Source organism: Monodelphis domestica, chromosome 1, assembly GCF_027887165.1.
Source record: "Monodelphis domestica isolate mMonDom1 chromosome 1, mMonDom1.pri, whole genome shotgun sequence".
Lineage (NCBI taxonomy): Eukaryota > Metazoa > Chordata > Mammalia > Didelphimorphia > Didelphidae > Monodelphis > Monodelphis domestica.
This window is the reverse complement of record NC_077227.1, coordinates 299,942,475-299,966,493: the sequence shown is the minus strand read 5'-3', so window position 1 is coordinate 299,966,493 and position 24,019 is coordinate 299,942,475. Positions and strand designations below refer to the sequence as shown.

Genomic DNA, 24,019 nt, shown 5'->3' with positions numbered 1-24,019 from the left:
AGGCACCATGGAATGGGACCCAGTCTGGCCTGGGCCAACAGTTGGGGTGGAGGGAGCATGCCCTTATTGCCTCATTCTATTCTATCATTGTCATGTATTTTATCTCAGTCATTTCTCTTTATCCCTGCCTTCACTGAATCCTTCTTTATAACAAAAAAAAGAAAGAAAGAAAGAAAGAAAGAAAGAAAGAAAGAAAGAAAGAAAGAAAGAAAGAAAGAAAGAAAGAAAGAAAGAAAGAAAGAAAGAAAGAAAGAAAGAAAGAAAGAAAGAAAGAAAGAAAGAAAGAAAGAAAGAAAGAAAGAAAGAAAGAGAAAAGAAAAGGCAGGTTGGTAAATGCTAAGGACTTGGCAACTATGTTTGACAAGCATATAACACATTCTTTATTCATGGTTTCTCACCTCTTCAGGGACAAGAGGGAAATATGTTTCATCATTTGATCTTTAGGCCAAAGATTAGTCACAATTAATAAAATTTCAACTTCCTTTTTTTTGTGATGCTTTTAATTTTCTTTATTATAGTCATTCTGTATATTGTAGTTCTGATTGTACTTGACTCTGTATCATTTCATATAACTGTCTCCATGTTTCTCTGAATTCTTAACAAACATTTCTTCTGACACCACATTTAGATTTTATATCTGGAAGGGACCTTAGAAGTCATCTAATCAAACTTCATTTAAAGATGAGGAAGTCAGGGTCAGAGATTTTAATTGACTTGTCTAAGATCATTCATGTGGAAACTTTCTGTCTTTTTTATTTCCTTGGGGCATATTTCCAGCAGTGAGTATCTAGGTAAAAGGTTATGAATAGTTTAATAACTCATATTCTTCCTTATATTTCTCTCTAGGTTGCACGGACAAGGAGTTGAGGAATCTTGCTTCTCGACTAAAACATTGGTTTGGAACTCTTCATGAAGATGCAAATCATGTCATCAAGCCCACTATCTCAGATCCAGCCCAAAGCAGTAAGACTATATATATAAAATATACATATAATATGTAACCGTGAAAATATGGTTTGCAAGACTGTGAATTGCCAAAAGTGTAAAGGTTTCGGCAAAACTGTAAAGATAATTTTTAGTGTCTTGATTTAAAAATCTAAAATTAAGTGGTTGTCATGGGAAAAATTCCCAAATATGAAAATACCCAAGTTAGCTGTGTTTTATGGAGATTTTAATTAATACAAATGAAGGAATTAAGGGAAGGAGAGAGAGAGAAAGAGAAAGGGAGAGTAGCCAAGCAGTAAAAAAGGGCCTAAGTCAAAATGGCCTAGGCCTGAGCCTAAGGGAGAGTGAGTCAGTCTTTATCTCTCACCGCAAGATCGTCTTCAAGCTGGGTTCTTCCACTCCAAACTTAAATTAGTCTCCAAACTGAATTAAGCACCTCGAAGAAAGCGAGATGATAAAACAGCAAGAATCAATAACGCAAAGTGAAAAAATTAATGAATTAGAAGAAAACATAAAATATCTCACTGAAAAGGTCACAGATTTGGAAAACAGAGGAAGAAGAGACAACCTCCGAATTATCAGTCTCCCACAAAAACCAGAGATAAACAATAAACTCAATATTATTATCTAGGTTTTTTTTCTGAGCTAGATAAAGGAAGTAAAAGAACAAAAAATTGATGTTTTCCCAACTTGATGCCATTCAAAGGTCAGTAGTCACTTTCACTTGCCTAGATTACATAGAACCTGAGCTGTGGATCTTGGTAGGGGCTGATCTCTCAATATAGCATATATATCATCATGCCTCAGATTGAAATATGAGACAAGCTGTTTCAGGATCAGCAACACAGTAGACAGTTTACCCAGTCTAAAATGAGATTAGGAAGGGTGGAATGAGGTTCTGGAGCATGAAGAAGAAAAAAGAAAATAAAACATCAAACTGCCAACCCACAATGGCTAAGGCTAAATTTTGTAAATAATAATAATAATACATTGCATTGACACAGTGATTTAAATTATGAGTATTTTACATGTCATCTCATTTAATATGATCCTTGCAAAAACTCTGGAAAGGTAGGTACATTTTATTATTTATTTATTTATTTATTTTTTAATTTTAAACAGTATTTTATTTGGTCATTTCCAAACATTATTCACTGGAAACAAAGATCATTTTCTTTTCCTCCCCACCCCCCCTCCCACCACCTTTCCCTCTCCCATAGCCGACGCATGATTCCACTGGTTATCACATGTGTTCTTGACTCGAACCCATTTCACTGTTGTTGGAATTTGCATTAGAGTGTTCATTTAGAGTCTCTCCTCAGTCATATCCCCTCCAACCCTGTAGTCAAACAGTTGCTTTTCATCGGTGTTTTTACTCCCACAGGTTATCCTCTGCTTGTGGATAGTATTTTTTAGATCTCTGCAGATTGTTCAGGGACATTGCATTGACACTAATGGAGAAGTCCATCACCTTCGATTGTACCACAATGTATCAGTCTCTGTGTACAATTTTTTTCTGGTTCTGCTCCTTTCGCTCTGCATCACTTCCTGGAGGTTGTTCCAGTCTCCATGGAATTCCTCTACTTTAATATTCCTTTTAGCACAATAGTATTCCATCACCAACATATACCACAATTTATTCAGGCATTCCCCAATTGATGGGCATCCCCTCATTTACCAATTTTTGGCCACCACAAAGAGTGCAGCTATGAATATTCTTCTACAAGTCTTTTTCCTTATTATCTCTTTGGGGTACAAACTCAGCAGTGCTATAGCTGGATCAAAGGGCAGACAGTCTTTTATAACCATTTGGGCATAATTCCAAATTGCCCTCCAGAATGGCTGGATCAATTCACAATTCCACCAGAAATGAATTAGTGTCCCCACTTTGCCACATCCCCTCCAGCATTCATTACTTTCCATAGCTGTCATGTTAGCCAATCTGCTAGGTGTGAGGTGATACCACAGAGTTGTTTTGATTTGCATCTCTCTGATTATAAGAGATGTAGAGCACTTTTTCATGTGCTTGTTAATAGTTTTGATTTCTTTGGCTAGAACTGCCTGTTCATGTCCCTTGCCCATTTGTTAATTGGAGAATGGCTTGATTTTTTGTACAATTGATTTAGTTCTTTATAAATTTGAGTAATTAAACCTTTGTCAGAGGTTTTTATGAAGATTGTTTCCCAATTTGTTGCTACCCTTCTGATTTTGGTTACATTGGTTTTGTTTGCACAAAAACTTTTTAATTTGATATAATCCAGATTATTTATTTTGCATTTTTTAAGTCACTTTCTATTTTATTAATTTCTCCCTTAATTTTTAGGATCTCTAGTTTGGTTTGCTTCTGGGGGTTTTTAATTTGTCCATTCTCAAGTTTTTTGATTTGCATTTCCAATTCCTTGATCTCTGTCCTCCCTAATTTGTTAATATATGCACTCAGGGATATGAATTTTCCTCTTAGTACTGCCTTGGCTGCATCCCATAAGGTTTGAAAGGATGTCTCGCTGTTGTCATTTTCTTCAATGAAATTATTAATTGTTTCTATGATTTCTTCTCTAACTATCAGATTCTAATACAATGTCAAATAATAGAGGTGATAATAGGCATCCTTGTTTCACTCCTGATCTTAATGGGAATGGATTTAGTTTATCCCCATTGCAGATGATATTAATTGATGGTTTTAGATATATACTGTTTATTATTTTTAGGAACGACCCTTCTATTCCTATGCTTTCTAGTGTTTTTAGTAGGAATGGGAGTTGTATTTTATCAAAGGCTTTTTCTGCATCTATTGAGATAATCATGTGGTTCTTGTTGGTTTGCTTGTTAATGTGGTCAATTATGTGGATAGTTTTCCTAATATTGGACCAGCCCTGCATCCCTGGTATAAATCCTACTTGATCATGGTGGATGACCTTCTGATCACTTGCTGGAGTCTTTTTGCTAGTATCCTATTTAAGATTTTTGCATCTATATTCATTAGGGAGATTGGTCTATAATTTTCTTTCTCTGTTATTGGCCTGCCTGGCTTTGGAATTAGTATCATGTTTGTGTCATAAAAGGAATTTGGTAGAACTCCCTCTTTGCTTATTATGTCAAATAGTTTGTATAGTATTGGAGTTAGCTGTTCTTTGAATGTTTGATAGAATTCACTGGTGAATCCATCAGACCCTGGGGATTTTTTCTTAGGGAGTTCTTTGATGGCCTGTTGGATTTCTTTTTCTGATATGGGATTATTTAAGAAATCTATTTCTTCTTCTTTTAGTCTAGGCAATTTATATTTTTGTAAATATTCATCCATATCACCTAGGTTGGTATATTTATTGCCATATAGTTGGGCAAAGTAGTTTTTAATGATTGCCTTAATTTCTTCTTCATTGGAGGTGAGATCCCCCTTTTCATCCTTGATGCTGTTAATTTGCCTTTCTTCTTTCTTTTTTTAATTAGATTAACCAGTACTTTGCCTATTTTGTCTGTTTTTTTCAAAGTACCAGCTTCTAGTCTTATTTATAGGGTCAATAGTTCTGTCACTTTCAATTTTATTAATTTCTCCCTTAATTTTTAGGATCTCTAGTTTGGTTTGCTTCTGGGGGTTTTTAATTTGTCCATTCTCAAGTTTTTTGATTTGCATTTCCAATTCCTTGATCTCTGTCCTCCCTAATTTGTTAATATATGCACTGAGTGATATGAATTTTCCTCTTAGTACTGCCTTGGCTGCATCCCATAAAGTTTGAAAGGATGTCTCGCTGTTGTCATTTTCTTCAATGAATTTATTAATTGTTTCTATGATTTCTTCTCTAACTATCAGATTTTGGAGTATCATATTATTTAATTTCCAATTAATTTTTGATTTGGCTCTCCATGTATCCTTGCTGATCAATATTTTTACTGCCTTGTGATCTGAAAAGACTGCATATATAATTTCTGCTTTTCTGCATTTGAGTGCCATGTTTCTATGACCTAGTGTATGATCTATTTTTGTGAAAGTACCATGTGGTGCTGAAAAGAAGGTGTATTCCTTTTTGTCCCTATTTATTTTTCTCCATATGACTATTAACTCTAATTTTTCTAAGATTTCATTCACCTCTTTTACCTCTTTCTTGTTTATTTTTTGGTTTGATTTATCTAAATTTCCTAGTGGTTGGTTCAACTCTCCCACTAATATGGTTTCATGGTCTATTTCCTCCTTCAATTCTCCTAGTTTCTCTATTAAAAATTTGGATGCTATACCATTTGGTGCATACATGTTTATTAGTGATATTTCCTCATTGTCTATACTCCCTTTTAACAGGGAGTTCCCTATCCCTTTTGATCAAGTCTATTTGTATTTTTGCTTGGTCAGATATCATGATTGCAACTCCTGCCTTCTTTCTATCAGTTGAGGCCCAAAAGGTCTTACTCCAACCTTTAATTCTAACCTTGTGAGTGTCAACCCACCTCATATGTGTTTCTTGAAGACAAAATATGTTAGGCTTTTGGGTTCTAATTCTATCTGCTATTTGTCTACGTTTTATGGGTGAGTTCATCCCATTCATGTTCAAAGTTATGATTGTCATTTGTGGAATTGCTGGCATTTTGATATCTTCCCCTAGTTCTGACCTTTCTTCTTTAGCTATCTCCTTTTGAACCAGTGATTTACTTTAGGTCAGGTCCCTAGTCCCCTTTCTTGAGATGTTTCCCTTTCTAGCCCCTCCCTTTTTATGCTCCCTTCCCCTCCCCCATCTCCTTCCCTCCCTTTTTATACTCCCTCCCCCTCCTTAATTTTCCTTTTTTTCTTGCCCTAATGGATAAGATAGAATTCAGGATCCCACTGGATCTAGATGTTCTTCCCTCTCAGATTTAATTTCACTGAGAGTAAGGTTTAAGTGATTCCACTTCATGCTCTCTTCCTCTCCTTCTCATATGAGAGTTCTTCCCCTCCCCTTCCCATGTGTACCTTTATATGGGAAAGATTATTCTATTATGTCCCCCCCCCCTATTTCTTGAAGTAAATCTTAGTATTATCGATGGTTCCCCCACTCCCTTTTCTTTTCTTTGCCCCCACTTTCCCCAAATCTTCTTAATGCCCCAATCTTTCCCTATGCATGTTTCTTCTAACTACTCTTATGATGCTACAATTTTTCAGGGTTTCACAAAACATTTTCCCCACATATTAATATATATAATTTGATGTAAATGTAGTAATTATAGAAGAGTTTGACTTAAAGAAAAAGATAAGATTTTTCTCCTTTTCCCTTCCTTTCATATTTACCTTTTCATGTTTCTCTTGCTTTCTGTGCTTGGATATCATATTTTCCACTAAGTTCTGGTCTTTTCTTGGCAAATGCTTGGAAATCTTCTATTTTGTTGAATGCCCTGGAAATATATAGTTAGTTTTGCTGGGTAGTTAATTCTTGGTTGGAGACTCAGCTCTCTTGCCTTTCTAAATATCGTGTTCCATGCTTTGCAGTCTCTTAGTGTGTTAGCCGCTAAGTCGTGTGTGATCCTTATGGGAGCCCCCCCCCCCCTATATCTGAAGCTCTTCTTCTTGGCTTCTTGTAGGATTTTCTCCTTTTCTTGGAAGCTCTTGAATTTGGCAATTACATTCTTAGGGGTTGTCTTTTGGGGATTTAGTATAGATGGTGTTCTATGAATCCTTTCTATTTCTATTTTGCCCCCTTGCTCCAGAATGTGGGGGCAATTTTCTTTTATAATCACCTGTAGAATAATATCGAGTTTATTGTTTATCTCTGGTTTTTGTGGGAGACCGATAATTTGGAGGGTTTCTCTTCTCCCTCTGTTTTCCAAATCTGTGACCTTTTCAGTGAGATATTTTATGTTTTCTTCTAATTCATTAATTTTTGGGCTGTGCTTTATTGATTCTTGCTGTTTTATCATCTCGCTTTCTTCGAGTTGCTTAATTCTGGTCATTAGGGACTGGTTTTGCTTTTCAGCTTTGTCTGCCCTTCTATTGGATGCTTCGAGCTCTTTTTCCAATTGAGCAGTCTTATCTGTCAGACTGCTGATCTCTTTCTCCTATTTTTCTTTCCAGGTTTCCATCATTTGGATAATTTCCAGTTTGAGATCTTCCAGAGCTTGTTGATAGTTTCCATTTTGAGAGGCATGTTCTGATTTTTTTTGGATTTCCTCCTCATTCTCCTCTTTTCCTTGGGTACTTCCACCATAAAAGTTTTCAATAGTCACCTTTTACCCTTTCTTCCTGGAAGCTTAATTTTGGGCCATGTGAGCCATCCCTTTGGTGGTTTTATTCCCCTTTCCTTTTTGGTCTGGGGTCTGGGTGATATGGGAGGTTTTTCTGTGAATTTAGGTTGCCTCAGACTAGTTCTTCCCAGCCTCCGAGGTTTCATAGAGAGCTGGGCCCCTGATCACAGCCACACTGCCCAGGTGTTTAGCTCTGCCCAGATAATCAGCGAGTTTTCCACCCCTGGTGTTTCACTCTGCCCAGATGTTCAGTTCAACCGCCCCAAGTACAGCTCTGTGGACCCCCCTGCTCAGGGCTGGGTTCTCCCATGAAACCACCCTGAGACGTTTTTTCCTGGCAGTCCCCAGATCCCAAGGACCCTGGAGTGCCCCCCCCCAGACAGAGACGTTCCCCACTCACTTGCTGTCCCGGTGAGCACTCAGGTAGCTCACTCCGGTTTGGTGGGGGAGGTGGGGGGGGGGGAAGGGAGGCTCAGTTCATGTTTCTGTGCCAGCTTTTCCTCCTTCTTATTATAGTGTGGAAATGTTCAAGCCCCACGTACCTTCACCTCTGTGGGATACTGGGGAGTCCTGTTCCGCCAAAGTGATTTTTATGTTCCTTTGATGTAGTCTATTATATCGTTCGGTGCCGGGGAGAGGAAGCGTGTGGCGTCTAGATTGCAGCTATGATTACCCGGAAGATTTTATACACAAGGAAACAAAGGCAGAAAGGGGTTAAATGATTTACCTAGAGTTATATAGCTAGTATCTGAGGTAGGATCCAAATTCAGGTCCTCAAGGCTCCAAAGTAGGCACTCAATCATCTATGTCATCCAGACATCCCTGATAGCAAAAAATCCTCAGTGACACTGAGAAGAAAGTATCCCAAGGATAGTGATAAGTACAACATAAATTGAACTTCCAGAATAATTTTATGATATTTCCCTCCGCATACTCTTTGCCATATTTGAACTGGGCCTTAATTTCCTTATTTTAATTATGTCCTCTCTTGCCTCTTTATTTTTTATGTTTTTACTTTTTGCACTTTCACCTACTGTCTTATTATCAGTTCTAAGACAAAAGAATGGTATGCGTTAGGTAACTGAGGTCAAGTGACTTTCCCAGGGTCACACAGCTAGGAAATGTCTGAGACTAAATTTGAAACCAGGTGTTTTAGCCACTGTGCTATGTAGGTGCCCCTCAGGGAAGTATTCTATCAACATACTAAAATTCCATAGCAAAAATGCCTATATACTCCAATTCATACCTGAAAAAGAGTCTACAATAAATCCAGAAAATAGTCATCCCATCCAGGCTTTGTTTTGATGACCTCTAGTGAGGGGAAATTCCCCCACCTCTACATGTAGCCTTGTCTATTTTTTTAATGGTTCTAGGCATTAGGATGCTGTTCTATATAGAGAGTTATATTTGCCTATTTGCTTGATAGGCTTTCTCACAGTCAGGAGGATGACTTTAGACTTTCAAAATGGAAATTATGGCATCAACATAGCCTGGGATTAATCAAACTTGGGAGCATAAATAAAGAAGTAGTACAAAGTGTATAATCTTCTTTCTGAAAATGAGACCTTAGAAAACTAACAGAGAGTATTGTGCACACACACATGCACACACACACAGAAACATATTCAACAAACACTTATTAAGTACTAATCATGTGTTAGATAGATGGTAGGGATACAAAGACATTTAAAATTTAAGCAGTTCCCACCTAAAAGGGGCCACAATATGTAATCATTTGCTAAATTAAATCATCTCAAGGACCAGAGAGTTCCATGGAACAAAAAGAAAACAACCACTAATCAAGTTCTGGGTTCCAAACTCAAATATGTCTTGTTCTTCAAGATAAAGAACTTCATTGGATCATTCTCTGTACCCTGAAGGCATCTAGAGATAGTAGTAGGGAAAGGATGATTTAAGAGTTTTTTTAGTGACTCAACACATTATATTCCTGAAAGAGATAGTGTTTGCCCTTCAAAGGCTAGGTGTCACATATGTGTCCAGCCCAGCTGGGCAGCAGCTGTAGGATAGATGAAAGGAGCAGCTGCTCTCATAAGAGTTATTTCACAGTTGTCCCTCAAGATTTATGGGCAATTCCTTTCCTATCTGAAGAGAACTTCTGTTTTGGATGCTAGGGGCAGCCAGCCCCTTTGGCCTTTTTAAACTGCCTTTCAACAAAGGTTAAAGTGATATGCTAAGCTTTCCTCTCAGCCCAATACCACAAAAGCATCTTTTTTTTTTCCTTTGGACAACCTTAGAAGGTTGGCGGCTTGCTCCATTACTGAGATAATTGTTCTCAGGCAATTGATATGAAAGGAGAAAAGAGAAATAACTTTCTTAGGTTAATTTCTAAGTCCTGTGGCAAAGTGAACTTTTAGTTAGAGACTTGGGCATTTTCTGAAGGGTTTTGCTAGGATAATGAATTTTACTGAAGTATTTTTTACTCCCTGGTAGGTAGCTGAAGGGAGGACAAGGCTTTCATACTCTGTCAATCGCTCCTCCGGTAACTCCTAAAAGCCTTTTGACAGTTGAGGTCCTTGTTCTCTTCACCCACCATTCCTGCTTCAAGCAGGTGTCCATCTTCTCTCTCAAACATTAGATTGACATCTCCTAGGAATTTTAGTGCCCATAATAATATCTTTGATTATGAAATGACTGACTTGGTAAAATGTAGGCTCTTGAAAATGAGTCTATTTTATTTTTTGCCTTTTTACCCATAGTACTTTAAACATAGTAAGCAATTAATGTTTGTGAATTTGAATAGTTGTTGAATCTGATTTCCTAGCCAAAAGTTCATATGAAGTCTCAAATTATAAGGGAGTGCAAGAAAAGAGCTCATTGGCAGCTTCACTTGTTAAACTACAAATATATACTAATAATTCCCACAAAATAAGAAGTCAATAAATCAACAAGCATTTATTTTTAAAATAGATTACATCAATTTTTTTGTTTTTATATTGCTTTCATTTCCTCCTGCATCCATCTCTCCCCTTTATATTAAAGATTATTTTAAAGGAAAAGAAAAAAAATCAGCAAAACAACTCAATACTTTAAAAAGATCTGACATGCAATATACTATACCTGTGTACTTCCCACCTTTGCAAATCAATGAGATGTGTTTTCTCATATCTCTTTGGCAGTCATGCCTTCAAGGACACTTATTAACCTCTTTTATATACCTAAGAAGTGACTCTCCAGCCTCTACTAAAAAATCACCAATGAGGGGGAGTCCAATACCTTTTGAGGCAGCCTATTCCACTTTGGGACAGCTCCACTACTAAGGAAGTTCTTCATTACATCAAACCTAAATAAGCCTTTTTGCCACTTCTCTTTATTTATAACTCTGTATTCTGGAAACAGAGGAAGTCTAATTCTTCTTCCCTATGACAGCCATTCAAATACCTCAATACAATGATCATATCCCATTTTTTCTCTTCCCCAGGCTAAAAATCACTGGTTCCTTCAATGAATCCTTATATGGCACCATCTTGAGACTTTTGACATCCTAGTTACCTTCTTCTGAACACTCTCCACTTTACCAATTATTTTTCTTAAACTATGGCCCTAAAACTACGCACAGAAGCCTCCTGACCATGCAGAGTATAGATGAGCCATCACCTTATTCCTGTAAGTTTTGCCTCTTAGTATAGCCCAACATTACCTTTTTTGGGGGGCTTTCACATCACATAGCTGACTTTCTACAAAAACCTCCAGAACTTTTCCAAACTTCTAGCAGACTATACTTCTCTCATCTAGTACAAAAGAAGTTGATTTTTTAAAACTGAAATATAAAACTTTAAATTTTCTCAATTCATTTTCATTTTAGTAGATTCAAATCAAAGTTCCAGCCTAGATCACTTTTGGATCTAGAATCTTTCCAACTTTGTGTTATCTGCAAAAAGTATATTTTTATTATTGATAAAAATATTAAATAGCACAGAATAAAGAACAGACCTGAGGGATACACCACTGGAGAGTTCTTATCAAGTTAACACTGAAACCATTAACAAACTACTTTTTGAGCCTGGTTGTTCAAATAATCTCTTGAATCCCTCTAATTGTTATAGTAACTGTAAACTGAGAGGACTGGACTAGATGACTTCTGAGATTCCTTTCAATGCCAAATCAATGATCTTTTGGTCATCCAATCCACATGTATTCCTTCTTTTCACAAAGATAGTGTGGCATACATTAATGTAATGACTATATGTATATTCAGTTGTTGTTCTTTTGTTCTTATAGAGGACCAAGGACATCATGAAATGGTCTTGAAGTGCATGAGAGCCTCACTCTCTCTTCCAGAGACATCAAAGTTCAGTAACAAGACAAAAATCTTGTCTTGATGATGGTGATGACCCTGGAGTCTTCAATATCTTATCAAGCTCTAAGCACTCCATAGCACCTGCTTTCAGATCCATGAAGATGTTGGAACAAATTGTTATCATTAGCCCATTCTACCAGGGGAAGTCTTCACATGTTTGGGGCAGACATTTCCCTAACTCCCCAATGATTTTGAGGCTTGTTGGTTACTATCAACCTACTTTAGTCCATCTTTCCGGATGGTTTATCAGGATGGGGCTGTTACACATGCTACAGTTTTAGCATTTGTTCAATAAAATTGTTACAAAAGGAATTAGTTTAGTTTGCTATGTCATTTTCTTGATAAGGCCATGTTGCAATCACTGTATTTTTCTAGATTAATTTATTATGTTCACTACATATCTCCTAATTAGATATTTAAATTTTCTGAGAATCATGGTCACTAGCCTAATATTTTTAGATTTTTTTTTCTCAAACCTTTTTCCAAAAATCAAGATAATGTTCCTCGTGTTTCAGCTTTGGGATTCCTCTTGTGTTCTTCATGATCCTTAAAAATCTCCCTGCAATCACATATTCTAATTCTTTCAGTATCAGAGAACATGGCTTCTCTGGATAATGTGCCTTGAGTTCATCAAGGGTGCCTACCTCAGTCCTCTCTTAATAGCTTCTTAGTTATCTTGATTATCCTGTTAGACACTTTTATTTATTTCTAGTGCAATTTATTCTTTTTGTCAGAGAAAACAGAAGCAAGATAATATATTTCTATGATTGTTTCCTATCATTTCATCCTCTCTCAGAAGCAGTTCTGTCCCTTCTCTGATATTCTTTCCCACAAAATAGCTAGGAAAAGACATCAACCCCTTTTTATCCAAATCCCTCATCCTTGGCTATTTTTTTTTCTGAGTTTTCATACACTTAAACATTAGTTTTATGGGACAGAGCTTTACTTTTATTCTCCATTGTTTTATAAAACATATATTTTATTATTTCTTATAATTTCCCTTGATTCCATATTATGTATTTAACTATTTTTTTTATAATCTAAGCTGCATATTGAGTTATGTGTTGATTTACCTCATTTGCTTCCAAACAATTCACATATTCATCCCCATCAAAATTGTTTTCCTTTGGTTCTTCAGAACTTCATTTTTGAGGGTTCCCAAAATCTAGAGTACATGTGAAATTATGCCAGAGTCAGCTATGGCTCAGTGGATAGAGTGATGAGCCTGCAGTCAGGAAGATGTGAGTTCAAATCCAGCCTCAGATCTTTCCATTGCTTTTATATGTCACAACTTCTGATTGTCTGGCAAGAAGGATCCTTTGGAGAAGAAAATGGCAAACCACTCTTGGTATCCTTGTCAAGAAAACCCCATGGACAGCTATGGTCCATGGAGTCATAGAGACTCGGACACAACTGAATGGCTGAACAACAACAACAAAATTTAGAGTATGTGTCATATTATGCATTACTTTGCTTTTTCCCATAACAAATTCTAGAAGGGAGAATTCTTCTTTTTTAGAGGGAATCAAATGAAGTATATAATTTCTCCTTGTTGACTCTTTTTAAAGAAATTATAGGCAATCATTTCTTACGATGTATTTATTGAGATACCTATTTCCTTTTCATCTTGGATTTGTTCTCTGATGTTATCATTTCCATGTGTCTTTATGTCTTCTACATAGTGCTACAGAGATTTCTGGGGATAGCTTTGGGAATAGGATCAGCATGAGAACTTAGATCCTATTGGTTGTATTATATAATGATCTGTTTTGACTTAGGATAGAGGTGATTGATACTCAGCATTGATCTTTCTGCTCCCTGGGAGAGAATAACAGGCTTAGAAAACACCCTACCAAAATATGAATACCTTTCTGAGAGATGGATGAGCATCTTGTATTTCAAATCTGACCTCTGAAAATGTGTCCACACAATCTAAATACACATAATTTTTAGGAAAGATTTTTTTCTTTTTAAGTGGTTATAATCAGCATTAGAGGTTTCAGTTGTGGTATGTGGGGGTGGGAGTGGTATGAGAGAAGAACTAGGCAAATAGTTGGCAAACTCCCAAGAGACCTGAACCAGATTGAAATATAATTGGGAAATGTTTAACAAAATAAATAAAATACCCCATAATATTAATTTGTGGTTTTCTAAGTCAATATGCAGCCCACAGAGATCCATTTGTAATGAAGCTTTGATATTATCTTATGAATACCAAAACAGTACAGTCATGAAGGATCAGGAATACTTGGATTTAAGTCTCACTTCTGACACATTAGTTATATGGCAAGAGTTCAGCATATGACTTAACTTTTCTGAGCTTCAGACAACTCTCTAAGATTCTAAATTGTAGGTACTTTGCTATTTGTCTGCAGTGTATGGAAGGAATTCTCACATTGAATGAAATCATTAATTAACTACAAGTCATTGATATTTGGTTTATACAGGGGATCAAAACATTGTCAGTTGGTATTTTTCTTTGTATTTTGTTTGTTTTGTTTTGTTTGTTTGTTGTAAGACTTCACTATCTCTCCCAGTTCAGAGATGTCTATTCTGAAAGTGCCCAGGCTGAAAGTTAGGTGGTCATTTGCAGGCCTGATCACAATACTGACTAATTGGCATGGAAGTTTTAACTTGCCCTATTTTTCCAACTTGATGGGGTATATTCTTTCTTTAGGTATCCTAGTAGCTTTCTACTAGGATATTAATGCCAGACTATTGGACACTCTTTGGGCTTTAGTCCTACTACCTATACCTTAGAAACCCTGAATTCAAGAGTTGCAATAGTCTTTTCAGCAACAGAGAGTTTCGTGCCTTCATCACTACCTCTAGGAGTCAGTGCCCAAATGCTGTTTTAGGAATGTTTTGTTTTAAATTGCAGCTGGATGGTAGATAGTTTTTGCTGGATAGATTTGGCTCTTATATCAGCAACTTAAGATAACAGAAAGAAGAGCAACCCAGTTACCCTCTCTGGGCCTCAGTTTCCCAATCTGTAAACTGAGTAGATTGGATTATATGATCACTAAAGACTTTGCCTACTTTGACTTCCAATTTTATTTAAAATGTGCTTAATAGGGAAGCTCATTATTCATGAGATTTTCAATGAGATTTTCCTTTTGTAGAGTGTGAACTCTTAATTTTATTTAGTTCTAAATATAATTTATAAATATTATTTAATTTTAATTTTATTCCAAACTATTGTAATTTATCTCTTGTACGAATCAGAGTGTTCATTCATCATATCTCCCTACTGTCCCATGGTTGTCTAGGTTCATTTCTTCCCCAGGTGAGCTTAAGATCAGTATTTCCTGCAACCACATAGGTCTCAAACTAATAGACAAACTTCTTACTGGTAAGCTTCTATCTCATTTCAAAATATTTAAGCATGAAGAATTTTCATTCCCTTATAAAATTGTATTTAATGACCCTTAACCAATGCATTTGTCCTCCCCTACACTGGTGTCCCACTTTAAGCAAACTCAATATATGATTTTTTTTTATATTTTATATGAGATCAATCATGGTGATAGTAGAGAACATCTTGACATTATAAAGGCATTCAATGTGAAATTCTCACAGTGAACCTGTCTAGTGCATTTGAAATATTTTGACTTAAAAAAGCTTGATTTATGGCTAATGCATAAATTGTGATAGACCTAAGCTCTCTAGCTGTAAAGCATCATAGAGATCATTTTTACGTAGAAAACAAAGGCTGCAAAACTTTGACCTAAAAAGTTAAGGTTTGGCCCAAAGTTACACACAGTAATAGGAGGACATGGAGAACTTTTGAAACTTTTATTATTTCCACAGCAAATTTTTATACTAGATCACTTTTACTTTCACATAAAGTAAAATAGAACATAAGCTCCTTGAAGCTGAGGACTATTTTGTTTTCTTTTTATATTGCCAGTTCTTGGCACATTACCTTGAATTTGGTAAGTGCTTATTGAATTTACTGATGTATTGATTGATTGATGTATTAATGTATGAAAGTATTGATGAGTCCATTTGAGCAGTAGAGAGGACATGGTCTCCAGAGTCAAAGGACATGGACATAAATTTTCCCTACTTGTATGTCCTTGGATGACTTCATTCTCCTCATCTTTAAGTGAAGCAATTAAATTAAGTAGTCCTTGAGATTCTTTCCAGCTTTAAGTATATGACTATGACTCTGTGCCCAAAGAGGAGTGGTCAGGACATAGGTAGATTCTTTGTTGCATAATAGTAGGCATAGGGGAGACAAGTGAATGTAGACAGGGAGAAAGTAGTTAGGGGTTATGATAGTCTTTATAGCAGTGATGGCAAACCTATTGCATAGGTGCTAAAGATGGCATGCAGAGCACTCTCTGTGGACTTTCTGCCTCCCCTCTACCCTTCAGAGTTTGTTACTAGGAAGGCAGAGGGACTTGAGCAGAGCTGTTCCCATCCCCCATCCACCATGTCTGGTGACATTTTTTCACATCACTTGCCCCTCTGCCCAGTAGCCCAGTGGGAACACACAGAAAGTAAGATGGGCAGCTGAGCTGAAAGGGAATGGAATGCTCAGGCCACTCCCTTACTCCTCTCTACACTCCCTGAGGGCATTTCTCACTTTACCCACCACTCTTCCCAGCAGCCCAATGAGAGTGCTTTCTCCCTCCCCTGTGTGTGTGGGGTCAGGTATGGGAGGGTCCTGGCACTCCATTTCTAAAAGGTTCACCATCACTGCTTTATAGGCTTTTGAATCCTAGGCAAATATGGATGTTGTGAAGGGCATTGCATGGTTGAGGAGACTTCAGACTATTGAGTTCAAGACCTTTTTCTGTCATTTCCTAGGGTTTGACACCAGCATCCTGCCCATTTGCAAAGACTCCCTTGGATGGATGTTCAACAAACTGGACATGAACTATGATCTCTTGCTTGACCACTCAGAGATCAATGCCATTTACCTTGACAAGTATGAACCATGCATCAAGCCCCTCTTCAACTCTTGTGACTCCTTCAAAGATGGGAAACTCTCAAACAATGAATGGTGCTATTGCTTTCAGAAGCCAGGAGGTAAGAATTGAATCAGAACAGATAAACTGACTAATGCCCAAATCAGTCACACTGATCATGTGTTGATGGGGATAGGATAGTGTGATTTTGAAGTGGACCTCAGCCCTGGGAGACTCAGTCTCCCAGGACTCTACTACAACTTCCTCAGACACTTCCCACTTCTTTTGTGGGAGATGTCAGAAGAATAAAAGAGGAGAGAAGTGCAAGTGTTGGTGCCTTTTCCACCTAATCTAGGTGGAGAGATTTTCTGCCTAACTGCTGGAAATCCAACTTTCCTAAACTTTTCCTTCCTATCCCTAAATAAACCTACCTAACTTTCCCTGTAGTCTAGCCTGATTTAATCTGATCCCTAGCATATCTACAGAGTCCTGGTTGATTTCCCTTCTGACCACCTTCCTTCCTTCTTTTCCCTATCTTTTCTTCCTTTTCCCTGACCTCAATAGGAAGGGAAATGAACTTTTACTATATCTCAAGCAAGAAACCAGAGGACAATGATACTGAAATATAGAATATTCCTCTTTACTGGAATGTATATGCTATCAATTTCCAAAGGCTTCAAGTCCATTCCCATTTTAGGTAGAAGGAAGAAGAATGAAACTAGAATTAGAATTCAAGAGATCTGGGTCTCAGTCCCTGATATGCTCCGTAATAGTTATGTGGCTTTGGACAATTCATTCAGACTTCCTCTGTTTTCTCATCTGTAAAATGAAGATAACAATCTTTTCTATTTCTAAACTCTTAGCATTATTGTTAAAACAAATAACATGAGATGCCAAGATTATTTTGAAAAATGTAAATGTAAAGTATTATTGTCTGCACATTTGGATATATCCACTTGTTAGACTAATCCAAGAACAGATGTGGAGTTGCACAACTTAAAGACAGTTTTTAATGTTTCATTCCTACTTCCTTTCCGTGGGAAAGTGGACAAAAAGGGTAGGCTTGAAAAATTTCTGATCTTACTTAAAAGTTGTATAATTCTTTGGATAGTGTATATATATATTTATATATACATATATATGTGTGTGTGTACATATATATATATATATATGTATGTATGTATGTATACTTACAACATGGACAAGGCTTGAAGATAATGAAGTCTTATCTGAGGGCAAAAGTCTGAGACATTGGTCCCAAGGCCTGACAACTAATATCTCTTTCTCATTTGTCAATGAATGTATGATCCTATTGTAATTTACCAAACATTTCTGAGCTTCTGTGTACCCAACCAAGATAAGGGAAAAAAGGCACCAGCAGAATGTTTTATGAGTAAGAAAAAATTTAGATTACATGAGTGCTTGGGGATTTTCAGAAGAAAGGAGCAATATCATTTTAAGGGATCTAAGCATTCAGTTTGTTTAGAAAGTCAGGTAAATTCAGTCCTGTGAGCTCATATGTAGAAAAAGTATTTTCTGTGCTGGTATACTCCAACAAACTCCATTCTAATTTGAGGTTTTTGCTTCCTGCCATCATGTAAAAGACATAAATATGATTCCTATGTCTATGTTAGTGATACATCAGAGAATCTATTAAATTAATCTACTAAAGGAGGAGCTATTTTGTCTTCTTACTTTATCTTCATAGTGGTGTCTAATTTCCTGTTTCAAAGCTAGAAGTCCATGAAGGCTGAATTACTTTGTATACTGAGAACATGGTTTCTCCCATGCAAGATCTGGTGGATGAATGGCAGACAAAATATTAATTGTTCAATCATTAAACTGATCTACTTTTTAAATTAACTGTGCTTAGCTAATGAACCCCTGACCCTCTTTCTTATACTGATAGAAGCCTTAGAAAGTTACATGCTTCTAAATGGCAAGAAACAAGTCTGTTAATCAAGTCTGTTAACCAAGTCTGTTAACCAGTAGTAAATTGGACTCTGAGCATTTATTGGAGATAGTGGTAGATATTAAAAAAAAAAGTCTCACCAACCAAGTAAACCCCCAATACTACTTTTAAGTACACTGTGCTGGGATTATTTTCTTTTTTTAATCAGTAACACACTAATGGCTCAAATTTGTTATGCTATTCAGGACCAGCATATGGATTAATTCCATTCCCAGGTGTACTATTGGCTATATTTCATGTCATGAGTGAAGCCAATAATTAGAGATTATATCCCACACCATCTGGAAGCTGACTCATATAAATTATATTTTTAGGTCTCCCTTGCCAGAATGAAATGAACAGGATTCAGAAGCTAAACAAGGGAAAAAGCCTACTGGGTAAGTATGATTTTTTGCCACGCATTTGAACAAGTAATTAAAGAATCTGTAACTGTTGTAATGCCATTCATGATGATGGTTATTTAATTAGGGGCCAGCCTTCCATGATGGAAATGCCATGTTTTGATGTAGACAGATTCCTTTCTCAATTCCAATGATGTAACCCTGTTAATAGGAGCAACTATTAAGAACAAAGCCCATATACAAAAATATTTATTGCCATGCTCTTTGTGGTGGCAAAAAATTGGAAAATGGGGGGATGCCTTTTGATTGAGGAATGGCTGAATAATTTGTGGTATCTATTCATGATAGAATACTATTCTGCTAAGCAGATTAATGAACTAGAGAAATTCCAGGAATTGATGCACAGCAAAAAGAGCAGAACCAGGAGAATGTTGTACACAGAGCTGGATACACTGTAGTACAATCAAATGTAATGGGCTTCTATACTAGCAGAATGCAATGGTATAGGACAATTCTGAGGGACTTATGAGAAAGAACACTATCCACATCCAGAGAAAGAACTGTGGGAGTAGAAACACAGAAGAAAAACATTTCCCTGATCATATAGTTTGATAGGGATATGGAGTCTAAATGGTTACCCTAGTGCAAATATTAATAAAAATTAATAATTAAGAAATAGGTTTTGATCAATGATACATGTAAAATCCAGTAGAATTACTTATTGGCTATGGGAAGGGGGAGAGAAGAGGGGAGGGAAAGAATATGAATCAGGTAACCATGGAAAAATAATCTTAATTAAAGAAAGTGAGAAAGAAAGAACTAGGCCCATAACCCATTAGTAATAAAGTCAACATGAGGCAGAGGAGATATTGAATGGAATATCAAGGTTCTAGTTCCATTAACTTGGTATGTGACTTCAGGTAAGTCTCTGTCCCCCTCTTGGTCTGCCAAATGAACGAGTTTTACTAGATTCATTCATCAAGTATGCAGTGCAGTAGCAGAAGAAAAGGAAAGAAGAAAGGAAAGAAGGAAGGAAACAAGTAAACAATTATTAAGGATCTGTTATGTGCCAAGCACTAGGCTTAGCACTTTACAAATATTTCATTTGGTCCTCACAACAACTTTGGGAGATAGATACTGTCATAATTCCTATTTTATAATTGAGGAAACTGAGTCAGATAGAAGTCAAATGACTTGCCCAGGGTCACATAGCTAATAAGTGTCTGAAACCAGATTTTTAGCTCAAATCTTCTTAGTTTCATACCCAATGCTGTGCCATGGAGCACATTCCAGTATGGCGAGATATGATATCTTACATGTCTGTATTGCTAAGGACTTTGATTCCATCCCTGCCCTCTGTGTGATCTTGGACAGATCACTTAACTCCTATGGATCTCAATTTCCTCATCTGTAAAAATATAAAGAAACTTTTAGAGTCTGAGCACAGATCAAAGCATACCATCTTCCACTCCTTCATGAGAGTTCTATTCCATATGTGACAGGTGACTTCCATCACAAAAAGAACAATACAGAAATATATATATATATATATGTATATATATATATATACACATACATACATACACACACATATATATCACATGAAATATTACCCAAAGAAAAGTACCTAAAAAAGAAAGGTATTTTTTGAGAGTGAGAAGAGGCAGCTGCTTATAGTGGTGGGATGAAGCAACATAGTCAGAAAGAAAGGAATTAAAATCTTGCCTCAGACACATACTTATTATATGACTCTGGGCAAGTCATCTAGCTGTTCTGTACTTTGGAATATCCTTAAAATGGAGATAAAAATGCTTGTGGTTTTCACCTCAGTGTGGTATTGTTAGGCTAAAATGAATAATATGTGTCAAGTGCTTTTCAAAATCTTAAAACTATTTAAATATGTTATCAGTATATAAGGCTTTTTAAGCTCATTTTCAGGAAAAGATCAAGGAAGATGTCATAGAAGAGAAAGTGTTTAAGTACATCTTCACCAAAAGAACAGAATTTACAGAGGGAGGGCTTAGGAGAAAGGGATACCAGATATAGGGAGTTATGTGTTTGGGGGATGATGCCCCATGTAATTTGAATAGCTGATTTGTGAGAAGGATTCTTGATTCCTCACCTATTTTGGAATTTCCTATTTCATCTCCATGAATAATTGGAAAGAAAGGATAAGGAGAACCATTCTATGTCCTTCTCTGACCGCCTTGTCCATATGAAAGTGAATAGAAGTAGTTGCCACTATGTCCTTGTTTCCATCTTAGAGAGCTGTCCTGATTGCCCCAAGAGAGTATGTGTAGAGGGTGAAAAACCGTAGAAGCTGTCATCCTATCCCTTAGTCATTTAGACTCTATGTACTTCTCTTGCCTTCTTCTGGATGTCAGAACAGGGGGAAAACCAACAACAACACAGCTCAACTGCAGTTTTGTAGTTGCAGTATAACAAGATAACAAATGCTGAGCCCTGTCAAGATCTTTCCATTTAATTTTCTGGAATCCTTTTTCTAGCAGACCAACTGAATGGCTGGCTTAGAAGCAAAGAATCAACAAAATTTGGTAAACTTTCTCTAAGAATTGAAGCCAGGATTCTGTAAGCATGAATCTTAAGTTTTTAAAGAGCTGAAGACTGAAATGAAATCATTTAAATTTTCCCATGTTTAATGCACTGAAGTTGGCTACAGTTTGTCATTTCTAAAGTTTGCATTAAAAAATAAAATAAACAAAATAACAGGTCTCTGTTTGCCATCAGTCTTGTTAAAACTGCAGGAACAGCCATTACAAATAAATAAAAAGCATGTGAAATGGGATCATTTTCCACTTCCTATTTAGGAGTGGAATACTAGTAAAATCATTCCTGGCTCTGTTTTTAATTTACTGCATGAAGAGGCAGTAAAAATCTTATCCTGAGAAAAAGCCTATGCATGGAAAAGGAAGATGACATATTGTGTGTGAGGAACAAGAACTAGGTCAGTTTGGTTAGGCCATAGATTGTGTGAAGTAGGAAAATGTTCAAATGAGTTTCGAAAGATAGATCGGATGGTTTGTAAGGAACTAAAATGGCAAGAAGAGGAATTTATACATTGGATTCTAGAGACAGAAAGGGGTCACTTGAACTTCTTGAAGAGAGGACTAGCATTATCAGACTTTGCTTTATGAATAAAATTCTGATTTGTGCAGAATGCAAATAGGAGAGGGGATGGAAAGAAGCTAGTTAGTAGTCTACTTAGTGATAGAACCATCCTGTGGAGCAATATGGAAACAGGTTTGAAGGTCCACAAAATTATGCATACATGTTGACTCAGTAATACCACTGCTGGATTTGTATCCCAAAAAGATACAAGGAAAAGGACTTACCTGTACCAAAATATTTTAGGTGCTCTTTTTGTGGTGGAAAAGAATTAGAAACTGAGAGTATGTACATCATTTGGGGAATGGATGAATACGTGGTATATTGTTGTAGTGTAATACTATTGTACCATAAGGAATGATGAACAGGATGAGTTTGGAAAAAAAACTGGATATATTTACATGAAATGATGCAAAGTGAAGTGACAATGTAACAATGTACATAATAACAGAAATATCTCAACTGTGCAGACTATTATCCCCAATGAAAATGTTATCCACAGTTAAAGAAGGAACTTTTGGAATCTTAGCAAAAATCAAACATACAAACATGAGGAATGTATAGCACTGTATTTTCTTCATGAGAGGATGTATGTGTGACAGATAGCTTCTGTCATGAAAAGAGCAATACAGAAATATGTATCACATGAAAGTATGGATACAACTCTTATTTTCATTGCCTGAGGGGATTGGGGAGGAAGGAGAAAACTTGAATTCTAAAATATAAAAAAATTGTGAAAATTTGTTTCTACATGTAACTGAAAAATTTTTAAAGTTAAATCTTTTTTTAAAAAGGAGTCTATTGGAATAGCCTAGATGAGAGGTAATAATGACCACATTGGGTAGAATGGAGAATGGATGAAAAAAGATGTTATGGAGGAAGAATTGACAAAGCTTGGCAACTGATTGATGTTGTTGAGTGGAGATGAGTAAAGAATGAGAGTAGAGTCAAGGATGAGTTTGACATTAGGAACCTGGAAACAGGGAAATTTGGAACAGAAATAGTTTTGAATGTGTTAAGCTTGATATGCCTCTAGAACATCGAATTAGAAATGATCAAAAGGCAGTGGCTATTGTGGGATTACATCTCATGAAAGAGATTACAAATGTGTGCATGTATGTGTGTGTGTGTGTGTAACTGCATAGATGTGAACAGTAAAATGAGAGTTGGACTAGATGAACTCTAATGTCCCTTCCAGCAAAGTAAAAGGATTATCTTATGACATTAACAGGCCAGTTGAAATAAGATATAAATTTGTAGTAAGATTAGAAAGGTTGCCTAGCTTTATCCATACATGAATTAGAGCCAAGGAGGCACATGGTGAGGGGAATCCAAGAGTTTGGCTAGGCATGAGTTTTTGTTCTTTAGTTGTATATAACTCTTTATGGGGTTTTCTTGGCAAAGATGATGGATTTTTTTGCTTTTTCCATCTCTTTTGAATATAGCAGATGAGAAAACTGAAGCAGACTTACCTAGAGTCCACAGCTAGTGTATGAGGCTGAATTTTAACTCAGATCTTCCTGATTGCAGGACCAATACTCTATCCACTGTGCCATATTGTTTTTAGGCATGAGTAGGAGTCATAGCCTAAGAGAGTAACTGAGGAATGTGGAAGATCTGCTGGTCTCTATCAGTATGATAGGCTTAAGGGATGTAATGCATAAGGAGAGGTGGAATTATAGGTGGTTCTTGTTGGACATAGCAATCATCAAGTTCTTGAACAAAGATGTGGAACTCTGGGTATTAACTTTAATATCTGTTATGTGTAATTGGTAAAAAATTAAATTAAAAAAGAAAAAAGTAACTAATAGTATATGAAAACGTGGAAGTTGAAGAGATTGACAAACAGGAAAGCCAGGATTTTGAGGGAATAACAACAGATATATTGAAATCCCTTGATGTACGAATTGTGGTCAGAATAAAAGGGAAGAATATGAACCATGTGCTGCACCTGATATAACAAGAAGCAATGCCTTGGGAGCTGGTGGATAACTGGCACAAAGATAAGTCTAAAGGAAAGAAACATTGCTGAGAGGGAAAATTTGGACATGGTAATAGCAAGCAAGAAAGATGTCTACTCTTTTTCTTGGACCAGTGTGTTAAGAGGAATGATTAAAATTGGAAAGGATAGTAGAGGCTATAAAGTCTAACCTCCTTATTTTACAGATGGCAGAACTGAGGCACACAGAGGTTGTTATCT

The 24,019-nt window shown here is 36.5% G+C and overlaps 1 protein-coding gene across 4 annotated transcripts in view; it reads left to right on the top strand.

The window, feature by feature from the left end:
* SPOCK1 (SPARC (osteonectin), cwcv and kazal like domains proteoglycan 1) overlaps positions 1-24,019 on the top strand; it is a 1,018,929-nt gene that overhangs the window by 969,228 nt on the left and 25,682 nt on the right. For all 4 annotated transcript variants that reach the window (XM_056821153.1, XM_056821162.1, XM_056821146.1 and 1 more), the window contains 3 exons: positions 847-963; positions 16,280-16,501; positions 18,667-18,729. In XM_056821153.1, coding sequence (XP_056677131.1) covers positions 847-963; positions 16,280-16,501; positions 18,667-18,729 — 402 coding nt within the window. The remainder of the gene's footprint in view (positions 1-846; positions 964-16,279; positions 16,502-18,666; positions 18,730-24,019) is intronic.